The 20479-nt window shown below is 42.6% G+C and overlaps 1 protein-coding gene and 1 pseudogene across 2 annotated transcripts; both read left to right on the top strand.

Moving 5' to 3' along the window:
* The first annotated feature begins 135 nt into the window (after window positions 1-135).
* Window positions 136-7286, top strand: LOC102113413 (coagulation factor X-like). 2 transcript variants are annotated; one of them, XM_088052117.1, is made up of 7 exons: window positions 136-669; window positions 1265-1397; window positions 2868-2981; window positions 3553-3693; window positions 4302-4552; window positions 5339-5456; window positions 5943-7286. In XM_088052117.1, exons 2-7 carry the CDS (start codon window positions 1322-1324, stop codon window positions 6482-6484), a joined length of 1242 nt encoding a protein of 413 aa, XP_087908243.1. In that variant the 5' UTR covers window positions 136-669; window positions 1265-1321; the 3' UTR covers window positions 6485-7286. The 2 variants fall into 2 exon arrangements, with proteins under 2 accessions (XP_087908243.1, XP_005516648.3); XM_005516591.3 differs by having other exon boundaries at window positions 1268-1397.
* A 7228-nt stretch (window positions 7287-14514) lies between these two features.
* Window positions 14515-15092, top strand: LOC148184811 (coagulation factor X pseudogene; annotated as a pseudogene).
* The last annotated feature ends 5387 nt before the right edge of the window (window positions 15093-20479 follow it).

Consider the following 20479-nt stretch of genomic DNA (forward strand, 5'->3'; position numbering starts at 1 on the left):
CTTTCCAGATGAGCAACACAAGCAGAGTGTCACTGTTAGGATTGTGCCTTTGTGTCCTGCACTAGCACGACAAGAACAAGCTTCCTGTGTCCTGCTCCCTGGCACAGGTGACTCACCTGTCAGGATTGTCCTCCATCACCTGATTCCCAGACAACAGTGCCCTGTCAAGAGCTGTCCCCTTGGGGTGGTTTGAACAAGAGAAAACAGCACATAAATCCCATAACCCTCTGTCTTAGGTTACAATGTAAAATGTAGCCAGAAGTATGTATTCTATCACAGTCTTCATATGTTGTTCAAACCAGGTAGGGCAATGTTCCTTATCGCCTTCATGACTCACCCCTGATCACTCCAGGGGTTATCTTCTGTTAATGGTTCATTGGGTCTCACTGTATGACTGCTAAAATTACATCATCCCACTGTGAGATGCTCCACTGAGAAGGAGGAGCCAAGCATTCCTACCTGGATATATTCTGAGCCTTGGAACACCACAATCAACCTTATCCACTGAATTCCCAGAGGACAAGAGCTGCATAACCACCACTGGACCTTCAGAGGAAGATCAAACCCTTCTACAGGATCACTGCTTCAACAGAGCATCTATCACTTCAAGAGGACTGCAGCCACCAATTAATAGGACTGCTACAAACACACAGACAGACATGGTATCAGGTTGTATTCTAACTATGGCATTGCTTCTGTATTATTACATTTATTTTAATTTTCCAATTAAATTGTATTTCTGACTTGGGATCTCCCTCTGGTTTGCTTTCAAACAAGAACACCCCCCAGCATTCATAAAGGGATGGAAATCGATGGCTTTGGGGAAGTGTGCTCTGTCCTTGTGCTTATGACGGAGCTGGTGGGTAACATCTTTGCAATGTGCTTGCCAAGATCTGCAAACTTGGTGCCTTGATTCACTCCTCACTTCTGGGGTGCCTTCTCTCTTTGGCCCCGCATACAGGAGGCACAAAGCTCTGGCTCTGGTTGTTCTGCCTTCCTTGGGACAAGGGCAAGAGCCAAATCACTTACTCTAGCTCTTTGCTGCCTGTATAGTCAAACTGGTTTAGATGGTCTGTCAAAATTTCCATGGGAAAGCCTCTTTGAGGTGCTCTGCCAGCACAAGCCTATCAGTGCAGCACACTCACTTTTTTGTGTCTTCACACTGTGCCATGGTGACATGCACAGTGAGAGCAAAGACTTTGCTCTCAAAGGTTTTGTTTTCTCATGAGTGAAGGACCTTTGCACTATGGTGTTTCTCCTTTAGCAGCTGCCCCAGAGCCCTGCAGAGAAAGCAGTGGGTGATGTGCAGTGAGCTCGGAGGATGAGCATGGCAGGTCACCGTGGGACAATGTGCCTTCTTCCTGTTGTCCTCCTTTTCCTTCAGATGAGGCAGACAGGTAGAGTGTTTGCTTTAACTTGGCTTTGTGCTGCCTTGCCTAAACCACGCAGGTTGCTGTCAATAGTTTGGCTTTGCAGGACAGGGGACATGAGTGAACACCCGATAGCTTTGCTGTCTCTGCCTTGCTTCCCTTTGCCAGCTGCAGTGCAATGACATCCAGGGCTCAGGCACATGGGGAATTCCATTTTGGACTGGGAGCTGTGTCAGTGTAAATTATGGGGTCAGTATGTTGATATGTAGTGTTTTCAAATGCTCAGCACAATTAATGGGCTATTTCTGATTTTGTCAAGAGACATGATAATTAAAAATCTTTACTATCCATTTGTAAGCTTCTGAGGGACAAAATTATTCCCACAATGTTTTACTGTGCAGAGGAGAACAAGTACCCTACCCCATATAACTCTGTGATTTTCTAATTCTCCACACAAACATCATAGCTGTACTTGACAAAATAAATTGTCCCACCTATTCTGACCCTGCTCCAAACAGGGGGTGAACAGGTGCTAAAATTCAGAAATTAGAATTTTTTCTTGTCTAAAGCAATGAATTATTAAGCAAGCGTCGCTTTTCTGGATATCCTACTTCTTGTATGACACAGTGCATCCCAGAGAACATGTGTGAGGAGCAAACACATTTTTTGCAGCAGAGCATTAAATGAGAAAGACCATGTCAACACCAGAGATGGAAGAGAAAGAGCTGCTACATGAAATGTGTCTCCAAATGCAGAGTTACCTCCCTATCCTCCATATTACTGAGTTTATGAGATATGTGTGGCTAGGGCCCTGGAGTCAGGTCAGACAGTTGTGTCTGGTAAAGGAAGAAAGGCTGCAGAACTTGAGACGCCAGCATAGATGTGGGCAGCATGAGGTAAGAGGTAATAAATTCCAGCTCAAGCTCGTACCTCAGTGGATACAGTGGGAAAATTTTGGTGCTCTAAACAATACAGACATCTGGCCTGCTCATCTGTATTTAGCAAGTTGTCTTAAAGTTTGGGGGTTTTATTAGCATTTGATTAATATGATGATATCTGTGTCTTAAAATTAACAGCTCTGCAGGAAGAAGATATGCAGAAGGCCTGAAATGAGCTTTGAGGAAATAAAAGTTGATGGGTTTTAGCAAGTAGTTGCAATATACAAATTTCTGTCTGGTTTTACAGGATTCACTGCAAGTTACGTAGACTCTGTCCACTATGTATTACTTTACTTTGCTACAAAAAAAGGCTTGTGTACACACTGTCAAAGAGTAGCCACCAAAAAGAGATTGCAAAACTGAGGATATGCAGATGAATCATTGCAGGTTTGGAATGATTGCATTTATACTGTTTGTTCCATCTGGAATGTGGCAACTCACAGGACCTATATTGTAAAAGGAAGGATGAAAGGTGGCTTAAGAAAACTAAGAGCCCTTCCATGTTCACTGAAAATGCTTGCACTCTGCCAGTAATTTGGGTTTTGGTTTGTTTTTGCAGATGGGAACCAATGCAGTTCAAATCCTTGTCACTATGGTGGCCACTGTAAAGATGGAATTGGTTCCTACACTTGCACGTGCTTGGATGGCTATCAAGGCAAGAACTGTGAATTTGGTAAGTTTCTGCTTTAGAGAGCTGTGGTGGTGATCTTCCCAGGGAGCCTTGCAAGGAAACATGTTTTGCATGGAAATCCTTCCTGGGGCTCACACCTGTGACAGAGAGCTGCCACTGTGATCTTGCCATGGGAGGGTGTATCATTAGCCCAGCAGTAAGAGTGGGAGCGTGGAACTGAGGTGTAGTCACAGCATGGAGGGGAGTGATGAGGAGTTGAGTGTTTTAGGGCAGGAGGGAGGAGTCGTGTGAGGGTTTACACAGTTATGTTCTTGGTGAGTTTTGTTCATTCTTCCCCTGACAATTTGTCTCTGCTTTTCTGAGCTCACCATGCCATGGCCACTGGGCCCACTTGGACTTGGCAAGTACATTTTGTAGGCTGGATGCAGCTGCTTTGTAAGGCACAAGCTGATGTTCAGCACTCACATGAGGGGTTCCTAAAAGGTGCTTCAGGTGCTCGGCAGGTGGGGATACAGATCCCATTTAAAGAGCGTGTTTTGTTTTGGAGAACTTGCAGATGTTCTGTGAAAGTCAGTGTTTATGTAGAGCTTTTCTCCCACCATCTCTTTTATAGTCATACCCAAGTTCTGCAGAATAAACAACGGGGACTGTGAGCAGTTCTGCAGTGTCAGAAGAGATGGACGGAAGGATGTGCTGTGTTCCTGTGCAGATGGGTATGCTCTAGCAGAGGATGGCAAACACTGTGTTGCAACAGGTACAAAGCCACGAGACAAATCAATAGCGGTGGTGGTGAGACTTGTTTCACAGTTAAGGGATGTGTTGGTTTACAGCTGAAGAATGTTTTTCAAACCACCAGTATCCTACATGACATAGACTCAACAGTGAGGCCAAGAGATTTGTATTTCCAAAGCCTTCCATTTGTGAGGTGCTGTGGTGGATTGGATCAAAATCTAAGTATTTTTAGACCCTTTGCAAGTTGCCTCTCAGCAAATTACCAAGTTCCATTGCTGTCAAATGAAAACTAATTGCAGTAATAACTAATATTCTTAAATACTTACACACCACATAAAGTGGCAGCCTACAAAACTTTCTTTTCAGAACCTTTCTTTTTATAGAAACTGAAAATATTCAATACTCATAATTAGTGCTACTTACACCTGTACATTTCTAGACTCTTGTAAGAAGGCTGGTCAGACATCTCGAACATATGCTCATGATGTTCTTCTTTATATCCTTTAAAAAATAACAAATTGCTTTTGTGAGCCACATTACTCCACTCAGTTTCCTTGACGTTGCCAAGAAGTTTTTTCAATATGCTGGTGTTTCTCTTCTTCTTCAATTTTAACATTCTTCTCTTCACAGTAAAATTCCCTTGTGGAAAAGTTTTTGTATCAAGGCAAAAAAGGTCTGTTCTTTCGCCTACTGACTATAGCAGTGGAACAAGTGATCAGGAAATGACTTCTGCAAACGGAACGAGCGCAGAGGAGGGCTTTGCAATTACCACAGAAAGCCCAACCCCTCCGCCTGACAACAGAACAAGCAGCAAGACTCCATATGTGGATACCAGGATAGTTGGTGGGGATGAGTGTCCCCCTGGCCAATGCCCATGGCAGGTAAATGGAGGGGGTTTTGCCCTGCATGGGGCAGAGTGTGTCTCTGAGGGAAGGTGAGCAGTGGTTCCTTCCAGCTGGTTGCCCTCTGAACGTGACCCGTGCCATGTGCCAGTGGCAGTGAGACGTAGCTGAACAGTGTGGCCCTGGGCACTTGGATGTGCTGTTCTGCAAACTGCAGCCTCACAGTGTCTAAACAAAAGGCTTTGTGCCATTTTTGATGGAGCTGCCTACTCTATCCCCAGAGACGACTTTTGGGTCACACTGGTCTCCAAGGCCATTTTTGCAGGTTACATTTTGGTTCTGTCTGAGACCATCCACTGAGGCAGTAACCTGGGAGCAGGGTGATAAAGTAGAGAAAGCCAGTGTTTTGCTTCACAAATACAGCCTCGTGTCTCAGTTTTACTCTTGAGTTTGGGCCAGCCAAAATGAATTCCTGTATTTGGGACATTCTTTGAGGGAGAAAGTCCAAGAGATGGGGTGATCCAGAGTGTGCGCTCTGCCTGCTCAGCCGGTCAGCGCCTCAGGGACGTTGCTCAGCACTGGGAGTGAGGTCGTGTGGAAGCCAAATGTCAACTTGACATAAAGTCAGTTGAGAATCTGTAGCAGCAGAAGTCAATCTGTGGCCTCTGCACCTGAGAATGCAATAGCAGGAGAGACCTGGCGGGCCACATGCACACTGCTGTAAGAAGCATCTCTGTAATGTGCAGAGAAAGCAGTCAGCTCTTCATAGTTCATGGACATTAACCTGCACTTGCTCCTTCTGCACTTACCTGTTTTCATTCACAGGCTGTTCTGTTAGACGAGGAAGGAGAAGAGTTTTGTGGTGGAACTGTTCTGAGTGAAAATTTTATACTTACTGCAGCTCATTGCATAAACCAATCCAAAGAAATCAAAGTTGTTGTTGGTGAGTGATTATTTCTTTTACTCCTCTGAGGTGGGACTATCTGTTGTGCTTAACCTTCTGTGCCATAAATCTCCTGTGAGATGTACTCCCGATTCATTAAGGTGTTTTACCTTTCTGCTGCTTTTTATAATTTCTTGTTATTGTGAGAATCCTGTTTGTAACAACAGGTGCCTCTCTTTCTGCTCTGCCAGCTAGCTGGCAGTGATTACAGTCAAATATTCTAGACCGGTTGGCTATCAATGTGTTCAGCAGAGCAGTGCTTCTGCAGGAAGCTCATCATTCCTAGCACTTCAGAAGCATCCAGGTTTGTTCTTGCAGGAGCCCTCAGGAAACCTATGACTCATTGAATAGAGCACAAAAGAACAGATTCAGATTTATCATTGCTTCCCTTTTGAGCCAGGACACAGGATCAACACCATGTCATCTTAAATTCTAAAATTCTTACCCTTTCTCCACATTAATGACCCTTTTAATGCTCTTGTACAGGTAAAGTGGACAGAGAGAAGAAAGAGCCATCTGAATCAATGCACACTGTGGACAAAATATTCATTCACTCCAAGTTTGTTGCTGAGACTTATGATAATGACATTGCCTTATTAAAGCTGAAGGAACCTATCAGGTTTTCGGAGTACGTCGTTGCAGCGTGTCTCCCCAAAGCAGACTTTGCTAATGAAGTTCTGATGAACCAAAGATCTGGGAGGGTTAGTGGCTTTGGGCATGAATTTGATGGTGGAGAACTCTCAAAAAAACTGAAGATGCTCGAAGTTCCCTATGTTAATAGGAGCACTTGCAAGCAGTCCACTAGCTATGTATTTACTGAGAACATGTTCTGTGCTGGTTATGACACAGAGGAAAAAGATGCTTGCCAAGGAGATAGTGGTGGCCCCCATGTGACCAGATACAAGGATACTTACTTTGTTACTGGAATTGTTAGCTGGGGAGAAGGATGTGCAAGGAAGGGTAAATACGGTGTCTATACCAAACTGTCCCGGTTCTTGCGTTGGGTAAGAACAGTCATGAGTTTGTAGTGGTGGTGTGTCCCTTGATCCTTCTTGCTAGCTACCAAGATGCAGGATTGGTAATGGAAACTTTCTTTTCCTGCACATCTGCTAAGCTGGTTTTGAAATCTGGTTCCTTTAAGTTATGGTCAGCTTCCATTTGTATTCTTCCTGTCTTTAAAGCACCTCTCTGTGGACTGCGGAGGAGTTTAGAATTGGTTGAATGAGGGAATTTCTCCAAACAAAAAGGCTGCTGAGCAGAGTCTTTGGCTTCTTTCAATTATTTATCAATGGCCATTTTGGTTCCTATGTGTTGACACCAGTGCTCCTACCAGAGGCTGCTAAACATGTTCTGAGCAGTCCCTAGTCATGATGAAAGCAGGAAGGACAGGACTCAGCTAATCCTCATATTGCAGCCATCTGGCTCAGCAGGGAGTTTGTCCTTACTGGAGTTGTCTGGCTTCTGCCTTTAGATATGACCAGAAGATTAAGGAGCAGGGGATCTTGCATGGCAAAAGCTGAGACACAATTAATTAATCAATGTTTGGTGCTAAATGGCCACATGTTCCACAAATGGCCTGCTCAGATCACAGCCGCTCATTAAAAGGGGTTTTGCTTTGTAAGGATTGTACTTCACTTTATTTTTATTTGTACACTCTGCTCATCGGAAAAAGATATATGTGCACATTCACTGTTCTCTGTATCTTATTCTGGATTATGTATGGCTGAGGAGTGGAAAGCTCCTTACAAGTGTATTGTTCTAGATGTTTCTGTTAGGTGCAATATTGATGTACACCAGCATTTGAAATAAAACATTCTTTCTCTTTTGTTCTCCTTTGGTTGGGTTTTTCTCTAACAGAGCCCCATTCACTGACAGAGCCTCTATTCCACTGGCAATTCTGATGGCTTTTCCAAGGCTCCTCCAATCTCTTATGCTCCCCTGTGCTCTGAGGAACACTGAACTTCATTAGACACCTGCTACTTCTTTCTCAGGCTTTGAGCTGGTACTGGCTTGTTTCACATAGCAGGTGCTGTGAGCAAAGCAGACTGACAAAAACTCAAAAGACAACTCTGCAAACAACGGGTATTGCTGCAGCCAGCACTAATTGTGGTCAGGAAAGTGAGTGGGCAGGTCAGCTACCCCAGCGTGATGGTCTTGGCCTGTGCAACTCCTCAGTGGGCTTTCTTCAAAGTTTACTCAGCAGTGTTTGTTCCCTGGGTTGTTCTGTGCACTGGATTCTTGCTCAAATCCCTTGTCCCATGGGTACTGTGCCTTGTGCTCAATCAGAGTGAAAGATCCCTGTTCAAAGGAAAACCTCAGGTCTGGGTCCTACCCAAATCCTACTTCCATACTCTTGCTCAGGGCTTTCTTCTACTGAAGCAGAGCTTGAGGACTGAAGCAAAACACAGACTGGGCTGGAAAGGTGTTGAGGTAACTGAAGGCATCACTTTATGTCCATTGCTCTTTCTGTGCCAGCATCTCTGCTGTGCTGAGAGGCATGGGTGAAACATCTGCTTGCCTCTGGACCTCCTATCAAAGGTCATGAGCAGCCCTAGGGCCTGCAACAAAAGGAGGAATTAAAGCACTCTCTTTTTTTAATGTAGATAAATGATTTAGGAGTAATTTCACATAGCAGATTTGAACAGAATGCGAAGTCCAGGAAAGGGGCACCGCACACAGCTGCTGAGTAAACTGGTGGATTTTAAGGTACCAGAATTCCTCCTGGCAAGCAGACACAGCTGAATTAGGCTAAAGCTGGCATGTACCAAGGATGATGGACAGAGAGGCTCTAAGGTACCCTCTAGTGCTCAGGCTTCTGCCTTCAAGGAAAAGCCAGTCCAAAATCTCCAAACTTGGTGCCTTGATTCACTCCTCACTTCTGGGGTGCCTTCTCTCTTTGGCCCCGCATACAGGAGGCACAAGGCTCTGGCTCTGGTTGTTCTGCCTTCCTTGGGACAAGGGCAAGAGCCAAATCACTTACTCTAGCTCTTTGCTGCCTGTATAGTCAAACTGGTTTAGATGGTCTGTCAAAATTTCCATGGGAAAGCCTCTTTGAGGTGCTCTGCCAGCACAAGCCTATCAGTGCAGCACACTCACTTTTTTGTGTCTTCACACTGTGCCATGGTGACATGCACAGTGAGAGCAAAGACTTTGCTCTCAAAGGTTTTGTTTTCTCATGAGTGAAGGACCTTTGCACTATGGTGTTTCTCCTTTAGCAGCTGCCCCAGAGCCCTGCAGAGAAAGCAGTGGGTGATGTGCAGTGAGCTCGGAGGATGAGCATGGCAGGTCACCGTGGGACAATGTGCCTTCTTCCTGTTGTCCTCCTTTTCCTTCAGATGAGGCAGACAGGTAGAGTGTTTGCTTTAACTTGGCTTTGTGCTGCCTTGCCTAAACCACGCAGGTTGCTGTCAATAGTTTGGCTTTGCAGGACAGGGGACATGAGTGAACACCCGATAGCTTTGCTGTCTCTGCCTTGCTTCCCTTTGCCAGCTGCAGTGCAATGACATCCAGGGCTCAGGCACATGGGGAATTCCATTTTGGACTGGGAGCTGTGTCAGTGTAAATTATGGGGTCAGTATGTTGATATGTAGTGTTTTCAAATGCTCAGCACAATTAATGGGCTATTTCTGATTTTGTCAAGAGACATGATAATTAAATAATCTTTACTAACTATTGATATGCTACTGAGGAACATATAGAACCCCACAATGTTTAGCAGTGTAGAGGGGAATGAGATCTACCCCATCACCCACTTTTGTTTTGTACGTCTCCACAGAATCATCCCATCTCCACTTGATATATCATCCCACCTCTCCTTCAGGTTGGACCCTGAGATCTTCTCTACAGAGTAAGTTTTTGAATCATATTGCAGACAAGATGCATGCCTTATGGTTTAATTTTCTGTTGTTGCTGATTGGAGACAACCAAACAAACACCTGAGTCATCACCATTACAAGAGCTATGAGTTAGAGGTGGATTTTGACATCCCAGAGATGAGATGGGAGAAGTACTTAGTGGGACACAGGGTGCCCTGAGAATCTTCGGAATGAGCATAATCTCATATAAACATGTCGAAAGCAATTTTGACTGCATTTATGTGCATTTAATGTTAAATATAGACTAGAACTTCCTGTACAAACAAAGTTGGAAGGTAACTTTTATGAAAGTAACTGTAAAAATGACAGAGCTCATTAATGAAGTAAAGAAAAAGAATAAGAGAATAAAATTAATGTATTTTTAAAAGAGAGGCTACTTCTAAAATCCCCGCAAAACCCCAGAGTATCTAAGGCATATGTCAAAACTATCCCAAGGTCAGGAAAGTACAGGACAACTGATTAAAACTGGAGATCTTTCGTGACCTGACCTCCAAAAACAAGTGTAAAAGTGCCTAGCTCTGTATCAAAGAATTGTAAATATCCTGACATAAAACCAGAAAGCTGAGGAGTAAATACAATAAGATAAATGTGATGTGAAAATCAAGAGCTGATCTAAGCTAAGTATTTGAATAATGGAAGAAAGACTATGAATGTTAGTCTGTGCCCGATGAAGAAGAAAGTCTTTCTTTCTTAAGGTACCAAATAACTTGCACCCGACAAAGAGGAAAGAAACTGCTGAACTGCACTATTTGGGAAAAAAAAATCACATCAAATTTCTCCAAGGGAAAAATCACATCAATTTTCCCCAAATACAGGATAACAGGCTGGGTGGCTGCAAAAGATGGAATAAACCTCAGGTCTCTCCTCTAAGGGAGGCTTCTAACATCATTTCATCTGACACTTTTATTGCAACAGAAAGAGAAACATCTGTAAATTTCGTGCAAATCTGGTCAAGAAACTATGCTACTTGATTGAAAAACTGTATGGAGTGCAAATCTCCACACAGGTGAGTTTGAAGACCTCTGACACTGATATTTTCACAGCAACATGCAAGACAAAAGAGAGTGTTTTCTCATTGCTTTTTTACCTCATTCCAGACTGGAAGGACTACCATAAATTGAGATGAGCATTCAGGCAGTCTTGGGAAACTGAAACACTGAACCAATGTAAATAGAAGGCAATTATGTAAAGATGAAGCCAAAATTTCACCTTTGGTCCCACAACATGCAACCACAGAGATTTGTAAAATATGTAATAAAAGCAAGACTTCTTCATTTTCATGAGGATGAACAGCTAGGACAAGAAGTCATAGGATCCCATCACTCTAAGGGCTACTCAGATTAGATATTAGGAAACACTTTTTAGACATTATAAGACTAATTAAGGAGTGCTTTAAGTTGTGTGGGTAAGCTGTTGAATCTCATTAGGAATCTGTAGGAACAGGTTAGACAACATCCTTAAGACCAGTTTACTTGCTCTTGCACTGTTATGGCCAGAAAGAGCTCTCTCACTCTGCCTGTGGTTTTGCAATACCAGGGTTGAGCTAAGGTAGCATGAGCCATATACAGATGGAAAAGGAATATTGCAGGGATCCACCAAGAGTCCAATACCTCATTTGTTACTGATGCTTTAATTGTTGATATTTTTTGCCTCTCACCCACACCCAAGTTCATCTTTGCCTTAGTCCAATGGCTGTTCTGGCAAGTACAGGGTGCTGCTCCTCGAGCTGGCCTCTGAGAGCTGTTAGTTACACCTGGAAAACACAGCATAAGGTGTAGAATAATAGTGTTCTACCTCATGTTGTCAGCTTACCATTTTTTAAACAATAATACAACTTTTGTTATTATTAAGGCCTTTTGCAGGAACTGTACTGTATTTCCTAAAGTGCTGGGGTGTTTGGCTCATATTTGTGAGCCAGTTTTATAAGCTACTTGTACTTTTATGAAGTCACCACAAACTTGTAACCTGCCTATACGTCTGCCTCCCTTGCAGTCATACCAAGTGATGCAAGATTTCAGAACTGTGAGCAGTTCTGAAAAACTGAAGATGGAGGAATTATATGTTTCTGTGCTGCTGGCTATGCCCTCTGGGCAATGGCAAAACCTGTGTTTCTGTAGGTACAAAGCACAATTATAGCTCATTCTATGGGACGTATCTCATCTGTACCACATTTAGGAAGTGCTGCTGTGTTGCAGTGCCACTGTAGCATAAAGAATAATGTTAATTATTCAGGCCTTTCACATGGCTTACTTGAGCTGTTTATAACAAGTTTAGTAAGACCTTAGCCAGAGGACATAATTTTAGTAACATCAAATTATGCAGCTGTGAGGGATGTGTGGCAGCAAAAATAGCTCAAGAAAGTGTTCTGTGCAATTGAGTGTGTTCTCTCAGGGGACTGCAAAATCCATGTCCCAGCAGGGGGAAAAGCATATCAGAAAGTGGCGATTACAACAGGGCTCAGATTCCTCTTCTCCCAAAGACAGAAACGGGCCTCTCATGCAATGGAGGATTTTGTTAGAAAGTAACAGGTTAGAATTTTGATTGATAAAAGTTGGTGTCTCGTTTCAAGGCCTCTGGGACGTGCTGAACACCTACAGATTCAAGTAAGTAGAAATCCAAGAAATTTCTCCTTTTACAGTATGCAGTTCGCAAAGACTCATCATCATTCCAGTAGTAGTAACATCATGTAACTGAGTTATATTTCACTTGTTTCTCCTCCAATACCACCTGTCCATCTGAAAGAAATACAATCTGCCTTTCTCTTTTCTTCTAACAACAGGTTTTCCACAGTTAATATGTGACAACCTAAATACATTAATTACTGCCACTGAATTTAGTTCCATCAGTTTTGCCTCCATTCAAATTGAACATTAACAATTACTAGTCTTAGTCTATTCTTCTGTGTCTGATATATGTTATAATACCCTTTGTAATTTAATGCCAAATTACTATCACAACCTTATGATTCCAAGCATTGAATACTTTATTCTCTTTTCTAATTAAAAATATTTATTAACAGCAGGTACATAACAATAATTAAACCAATGATGGAAGATGTCTAACTTTTAAATACTTTGAAAATGCTGAACCAATTTGCCTACTTGCTCAAAATGGGTAAGTGTTAAAAGAAATTAAAAATATTTTCATTTTTCAGACATTCCAATCTTTTTGCATGTGCAAAGTTTGTGTTAATATCTTGAAAAATCTAGTAGAGCCAAACCTGACAAGGACATCTGCATATTTAATTAGATTGTAAAAGACTGCTGTCAAGGAGTTTTCCTTGAAATGAATGTTAAGCAAGTTTTCTCTTGTTTTCAATGCAATGGAAACTGCATGTACTTTCCTGACCATAAAACTATTCTTTTATATCAAGGGCTCTGTCAAATAAGCTCTGCTGAATGGCACTTCAGTGACAGAAATTGCTTTCAAGAGCAACTGTCTGTCCTTCTGCTCTGAAAGTTTCCTTGCATGTTGCTCAGCTTGGTACCTCAGGGACAGCACAGGCACCATCTCCTGCAGAGATAGAAAACCATAGTCCTCCATTTTCTATATATTGGCTTAAATCAGGTATTTCTGAGCTCAGGTGGAGGCTGGTAACATCAGCAGAGTATTCACAGAATGTGTTCAGTGTTATGGACAGGGTCTCTTTGCTGTCAGCATGCAACACATGATTCAAAGTCCCAGTACCATACATCAAGCATTTTGGTTTTGCCTTTGCAGTCCAGTTATTCTGAGCATAAAGCTCAGAAATCATGAACTAGATGTCAGGAAGTCACAGGAGTCACAGCAAATCAGCTGCCCATCCTGAAAACGAGGGATGCCCTGAGACCTTGAGCAGGCAGTTGGAGGTCACCACGGAGGCTGGCATTCACCCAGCATGTCCCCGTGGCAGCCAAGGAGCCTGGGCTGGCAGCTGTTTTCTCCTCATGGTGCTCATCCAGCCCTGGTCCCAAGAGGGCCGGGCTTCCCTGGTGTCAGCATTTGGGGTGGGTTATTCCACTCTACTGTGACTACTGTGCTTCTGCACAAGTCTCCAGCCCTGAATGATCTTGCGTCTCCATTTCAGCATCAAGCAAGTGCTGAGAGGGGCAGCCTAGGGAAGAAGTGGGTTGCAGGTGTGGGATTGTTGGTAAGTGCTCCTCCTTTGGCCCTTTACCATGAAAATAAGAAACTGCCCCACGTTTTATTCTCCATATGCGAGAAACCAAATTCTAGCAGAGTTTTTCTTACTCTCTTGTTTCTCACTGACTTATTTTATCTCTTGACTAACAATGAAATACATAGACAAATTTATAGAATAGACTGTTTCTTTAGGCTTGGCTTGACCTAGTGTATTTTATGTATTTTAGAAGCCAAATATAAACTAGGGAGTCATGTGGGCAGGTAGGGCTGAAATGATGCAATTAAATTGCTGTAATATTACATCTTTATGCAATTTCCTGTTTTGGCCAAACACTGAGGAATTCCAGATGCCTCATTCAGGTATTAGCAATAACTGTTTCAACAGCATGTAGACATTATTCTGGGACTGTTCCATACTTGAAACCTCAAATGTATTATTTACTATTGTTGTTTATTAAAAAGTAGTTTATCACAAATTCTAGGCGCTGAAAAATGGTGTTCTGAGTCATAAAATTTGTATGCAACATACCAGAGTAAAGCAAAAATTGTAGTTGCCTTAACTACTACTATTTAATTCCCAAAGAGACATCATACAAATTGAGGAAGATCAAATATATATGTGAATTTGTTATTTTCTGTATGCAGAATGTTGAAACTTTAAAAGACCATAAATATCTATTTTCTGTTTAAGTCTGACTATATTGCTCTACAAATGAGACAAAATTCTTCTGTGTTGAGGCTTGTCTATCGTGAGATAGACAGTACCATAGGAATACTGTAATAAAGTCCAAAATGTTTTATCAAAGTTTTCATTGAAAGAATTATTCTGATTCAAAAGTTCTGATTTCCTACCTTCTTGGTATTTTGTCAGCCCTCTAAAATCTCTCCAAAATGGATATTAATTGTTATAGCCTTAGGATACAGGATTGGTTGATTTTATTTGTATAGCATATTGCCTATATAGAGTGCAAGGAACTTTCATCCCTTTTATTATTGAGATGCCTTGGACTGGTTGGTGTTGTCTTATTAACAGCTGCTTTCATTATCTGACACAGGGATGGATGGTAGACAAGGAAAGGTAAGAGCCAATGCACAGAGTGGAAAAAATAATTAGCCATGCTGAATTTGATACAGAAACTTGCAGCAGCAGAAGCAGCACAGTCTTTCTCAAACTGGAGAAACCTATCACGTTTTCTGAGGATATTGTCCCAGCATGCCTTCCAGAAGATTTTGCTAGATACATTCTGATGAATTAATTGGAATTGTCAGTGGCTTTGAGACCATGTTTGAATGTGCATGGCCAGTCAAAAGAGTGAAAGCACTTCAAATCCTTTATGTGGACAGGGACATTTGTAAACTCACCCTTCATAGCCTGGTCACAGAAAACATGTTTTTTACTGGTTAGGACAGATGGAAATCATGTCTTCCAAGAAGATGGAGGAGACTCCCATAGAACCCAATAGAAATGGTGTTTGCTTTGTTACTGGTATCATCAGCTGGGGAGAAGGCTGTGGGAGGTGAAAAATATGGGATGTACACCAACTTGTTAAATTTCCTACCCTGGGTGAGAAGTGTTTTGACAAAAAATGTAATGGCTTTGACATTTGATAAACCAAGTTGCCTTAGTGATCAGACCTAATTCCTAAGTAATATTTTCTTCTTTTTTAACATGGTTGCTAAAATTCTGACAGTTTGTTCTACCTTTAAGAGATGCTATCTATTTATTCATGGGCTAATACCTGTTTTTCAGAAGGTGGGTTTGGACTTTCTGAAGAGCTTGCTGGTTCCAGACAATAATGAAATTTCTTCAAATGGTTTAGGAAGGTCTTCTGCTCTTGCTGTTATAACCTGGATTTGTTTATTGGAGGCTTTGCTTTTGTGGATAAGCCCCCACCCCTTGCAATGAAAGTTGGAACTGCCTCAATGTTTCTGTGTCAGTACATGCTTTATAGAAACAAGCTGCACCAGGATAACATCAAAGCAAGACAGTATCCAAGTTGGACAGCATTTTAAAAGCCTCTGAAAAATCTACCTGATTTCCTAGATATATAAACATGTATACAGAAAAAAACCCTAGAAAATGCAAAAATCACTCCAGGAAAGTCTAATCAACTGTGCACGTCACTGAGTGAAATGAGTTGTTAGATTAAGTTCCTTGAATTGGAAAGGCTTTCTTGCTGTCACCAAAATCACTGCTGTTCTGATAGCTTCTTGCTTTCTTTCTGAGATACTTTCTTCACCAGCATTATTGATGTAATGATTTTGGCTATCATAATGTAAATGCATTGCATACCCTACAAATTACAATATTTCTATACGTTATTTATATAAAGTATTATTTAAATCATTCACAACTGAAAAAATTTTAAATCTGCAAGGGTAGCTAATATTTCAAGACTAATAAAAGCCTAACTCTCTTATCATCTGAACCTGACATCCTCTGTCTGCCTTATTTCAATCCAGAGAAAAAAATATTTGTTTTGCAGACAGTTCAGTGGTATGTAAAAACTGTGAAGCAGTACTGAGATATCTGAGCCTCTACAGAAAAAAGTACTCCGTGTGGTACTTCAAAAAGTGCATCACTATATATTTTGGGAGAAAAGAAAGGTGTTACAAGTTGGATTTTGGCATAAAATGTGCAATATTTTTCTCATTCCCTACCTTCACCATATCCAGTTTTCAAGTCTGAAAGTCACCATTTGGGGATGATTTTTATAATGAAACTTGTTGATCAGTTTGAAAGGAATAGAACAGTCAACTTTGTTCTGCAGTGATCACTGTCTGGTTTCCCTATAAAACCTCAAAAAACTCACTCTGGAGTCTGTCCCATTTGTATCATTTCCCTGCCATTTTTCTCTGACATGTCCTGAATTTCAGGCTGCTAAATGAACTCGATTCAGGGGTGACAGTGCATTGTCGGTCGTGGTGTTCAAGCCACGGATAGAAGCTCAGCCCCTGATGGCTGCATATGTCATCCCTGACATCTCTGCTCCAAAGGATATACCCCTGTTTGAATTCCCATAGGACCTTCTCTGAAAGCTCTGATTATATTTCAGCCCTTAACTATAGAGAGAGCCAGCCTGATACATGGAACAGTGGGCCATGCTCAGATGTGCCCCAGGGACTACAGGGAGGCCATAAACACAGGGCTGGCACTTGCTGACCCATTCCCTCATTGCCATCCATCTCTCCTCCCACCCAGCTCTCCATGACCGCTTGTCCCAGTTCTGCAGCACTCCTGGTTTATCCATAATCAATTACAGAGGGCACAGACACCTCTGATGGACTTTGATTGCTGTCTTTAGCTCAACATGCATTCAGAGGAATCAGTCATCTGAGCTTCTCCTTCCTCACCTCCCAGTTTGCATTGCCAGGCATGAAACACCATCATCAACCTCCTCAGACATTCAGCACCAGATAAGAACAAATTCTGTCTGCAGGGACACTCACCACAGCTGCTTAATTGCACAGAGCTGCAATCCTCACTCAACACATAGCGAGGCACACATCATCAGTGCTCTGCCCCAATGCTATTTGGGTCCTCACAGACAGGATAGAGTTTTAACTCCAGTCATCCTGAAGATGCACTTTGAAACTTGAATAAGCATTTTTTTGCCCCAGTCATCCTGAAGATGCACTTTGAAACTTGAATAAGCTTTTTTTGCCATACCATTTCAATATGGATAGAGCATTTTCCTGTGGTAAACACAGAAGCCAATCTCCAAAAGCAGTCCAGCAGCGTGACAGTTGCACAAGTCCACAGAATCCATGTCTCCCCTGGCTTGGAAGTCAGGTTGATGGCAAAAGGCAGTTCCACCACACAGTTCCATATGTCTGTCTGGGCTGTGGGTGGAAGATGTAGGGTGCAGTCTTTGCACTGGTGCCACTGAGGTCATGTTAGGGCTTCCCTCCTGCTGAGTCTGTTGCAGAAGGACTAACTGGTTGGTCAAAGGAACAATTTAAATTACAGTGTCTGGATGTGGCTGCAGGGCTGCTGCCCCATGTCCTCAGTGATGAGAGTCAGGGAGAAAGACAGAGAAACAGGAAACTGCATTAAAAAGTCTGAGTTTTGGTAAAGTCCAAATATTTTCTTATCTCTTCATTGTCCACTTCAGACTGCATTAGTGTTCCAGGAGTTTTGCTAAAAAATCTGCTGTTTAGGTTTCTCTGAGAGACATCCTTAATAATTTTTATGCTGAACTCCAGGTTAGGGCAATAGGGAGATGTTACCAGACAAAATTGGAGGGAAAACAAAAAAAAATCATCATCCAAATGGCACAGATTCCAAAGTGATTTTGCTTCATTTTTCACGTAGGATGAGGGGATATTCCTCATCCTAGAGCAAAATTAAGCATCTTTCCAACCCCCTTATCCATCACTGAAACTGTTATTAGGAGCTGAAGTGCAATGATGCTGTCTGTGCATGTGCTCTAACATCTTGTGGTTCTTCCAAAGCCAGTTTCTTTGGTTGGAATTTTGGTAGGGAAAAGAATTTTAATATATAAACTGAGGGAAAAGGTAAAGAAACATGAAGGTGGAAGTAAAGAAATAATTTAAATTATTTATTTTAATAAGTGAAATATTAACAACAATTGCTATTTTTAGCAATATATGCACAGGAAATGTCAGAGCTTGCATCTACAGAGATTACACAATCATAGAAGGGCTTTGGTTAGAGGGGACCTTCAAAGATCACCTCATACAACACTGTCTGCCATGGGTAGGGATACCTTCTGCTAGACCAGGTTGCTGAAAGCCCTATCCAGCCTGGCCTTGAATACTTCTGGGGATGGAGCAAATGTCAGAGGAGTTCCAAGGTGGCTTTTGTGTTCAATGCCAGGCCATCAGGACACTTGCACATCCTTGAGGGTAGGCTTGTTGTGAGTGCAGCACCCAAAGGAGAAAATCATAGCTCCCTGGGGCTACATTCCTTCCCTGTTCTCTCCTCCAAGGTTTCCTGCAATCTGTAACCAAAACATTTAGTGCTGATGTTCTTTTGAAACAGCTGCAAGTTCCTCCTGCATTTAGAAATGCTGATGCAATTTGGATTTGGCAAGAAAAACTTTTTTTTTTTCTGCAGGTGGTGGACACACTGGACTGATCTCAATCCAGGTGTTTAGCTGAAATCAGTACCCATTTTAACTGCACTAAGCAGCTCACCAGCTGAGGTATGCATTTCCAAAAAAGCATGTGTGGGGTTACTCAGGACAGCTGCCCTTGGCACATCATGCTGCAGCAGGGTTGATGGCCAACCCGTAGCATGAGATGGGTGGCACTGACATGTCCCCATCACTGCTCCATCACTGCCTGGGCAGCAGGTCTGCAAATCCACTTCCCATGGGCTGCTGCACTGTGCAAGGAACAACTTCCTTCCCTGTGAACCAGTTGCTAAAGCGGGACTAACTCCCTCAGCTACTCCATCCTGAGGAGCTGCTAATTTCCCATCTGACTCTGCCTGCAGGCTTCATCCTGGAATGAGTAACCTTTCAAGAGGAAGGCAATCCCTAAACAGGGCTGCAGGAAATAGGGAGCAGGACTCCATAATGAAACATGTCACCATACGATTGCTGTGGTAATTAAAGGAAGGGAAAAAGAAATCCCAGTAACTCTTTATAAAGAAACACGCGAGGAAAGGACTGCCCTTTTAAACCCCTCTGTTTATGAAGTTTTCCATAGTAATAGGAAAGTTAAAATGTAAACCTGTTGTATTGATGTCAATACAAAAAGAGCAAAGTCAGTGCCATACGTACTGAGTACACTGTGTCCCATTCCCAAGGACACAGCTGCTCAGTCAAGGGATTTATTTTATAAAAATGATGCCACAGTAAGAGAAAAAATGACCATGTAAACTAAGATCTTGTGAGAATACAGCTTCTGAAGCTCTGTGTTATTAATATTAAACCAATTTGAATGGCAAACTTATCACTGCAAGAGTTCCTCAGTTGACACAGGTTTAGGTTTTTGAAATGTAAACATTTTCTTTAAAAAAAAAAATACAAATCTGCAGATCCATTTTTGTGCTGGGTTCTGCAAAGTCCTGTGCTGACATCCAGTGGTGACATGTTTTTCACTCCGAAGGGAGCCAGGCTGGCTGTGCTGTGAATGCATGGGATGATACCCATTATCACAAGCAGGTGAAGGTGTAGGTGGGACTACAGCAGCAGCCTCACAGGCAGGTGCTCCCGTGGGGATGGACAGCCAGAGGAGTGTGGAGAAGCAACACAGCCACTGCCATGCAAGGCAAGGGGGGTGAGGTGAGCCTCCACAGTGACTCCTGGGCACAGAAGGTGCTGTCTGAGTCCCCAACACCCACCAAATGTGACCACTGGCAACAGCTTTCCCTTTCCTAGCCAAGAAAGCTCTGGCTGGATGAGGTACAATGGGGCTTGGTGGCCTCAGGGGACTGAGGAGAGCATGGAGAGCTCATTTACTAAGGAAAGCTGGACACACAGTTAACCACAGGATAGGAGGCTGAGTTAATTAGTTCTGCAGAAATATCAAGGAGGGCAAAACAAATGTGTAAGGACATGAACTGGCTGTGAATAAAATTAAGCTTGGTATTAGAAGGGTTTTAACTCCAAGTGAACTTCTGGAACCACAGCCCTGCAGAAACTGCAGGAAAACCCTCCCACAATGGAGTTTCAAAGTGCAAGTTGATTATTTGATGGGAATTGAAGTTTTGTGTATTTACCCATGGATGTTCAGGTCAATCATACTTTGTTAAAAGAACTGCATAATCAAATAATAGCTGGGGATTTATGATACCAAAACACAGAATGGCCTCGCTTCATGACTCAGATTAAATAAAAAAACACTCTTCATGTCACTGGTTGCTGCTCTGTAGAAATGGTTTCCTGCTCTTCCCAGGAGCCAACCTGTTCTGGGAGCCCTGCAAAAACACTGACATTGCATGGAGATGGGTTCATCCTTCTTCTTGCCCAGGGCTGGCAAGCAGGGTCACCCTGTTCACAACCCTGTGGTTCAGCAGGGTTCAGCTATGCACAACCCTGCATAGCTCAGCAGCCC

Source organism: Pseudopodoces humilis, chromosome 2 (assembly GCF_049639895.1).
Source record: "Pseudopodoces humilis isolate 2021_Gansu_Grassland_sample_001 chromosome 2, ASM4963989v1, whole genome shotgun sequence".
Classification (NCBI taxonomy): Eukaryota; Metazoa; Chordata; class Aves; order Passeriformes; family Paridae; genus Pseudopodoces; species Pseudopodoces humilis.

Excerpts from the sequence above, each read along its gene's own strand:
- LOC102113413 (XM_088052117.1), top strand. The coding sequence starts at position 1,322 with ATGAGCATGGCAGGTCACCGTGGGACAATGTGCCTTCTTCCTGTTGTC. Across the intron at positions 2,982-3,552 it reads AGGCAAGAACTGTGAATTTG|TCATACCCAAGTTCTGCAGA; the intron begins GTAAGTTTCTGC and ends TCTCTTTTATAG. Across the intron at positions 3,694-4,301 it reads CAAACACTGTGTTGCAACAG|TAAAATTCCCTTGTGGAAAA; the intron begins GTACAAAGCCAC and ends TTCTCTTCACAG.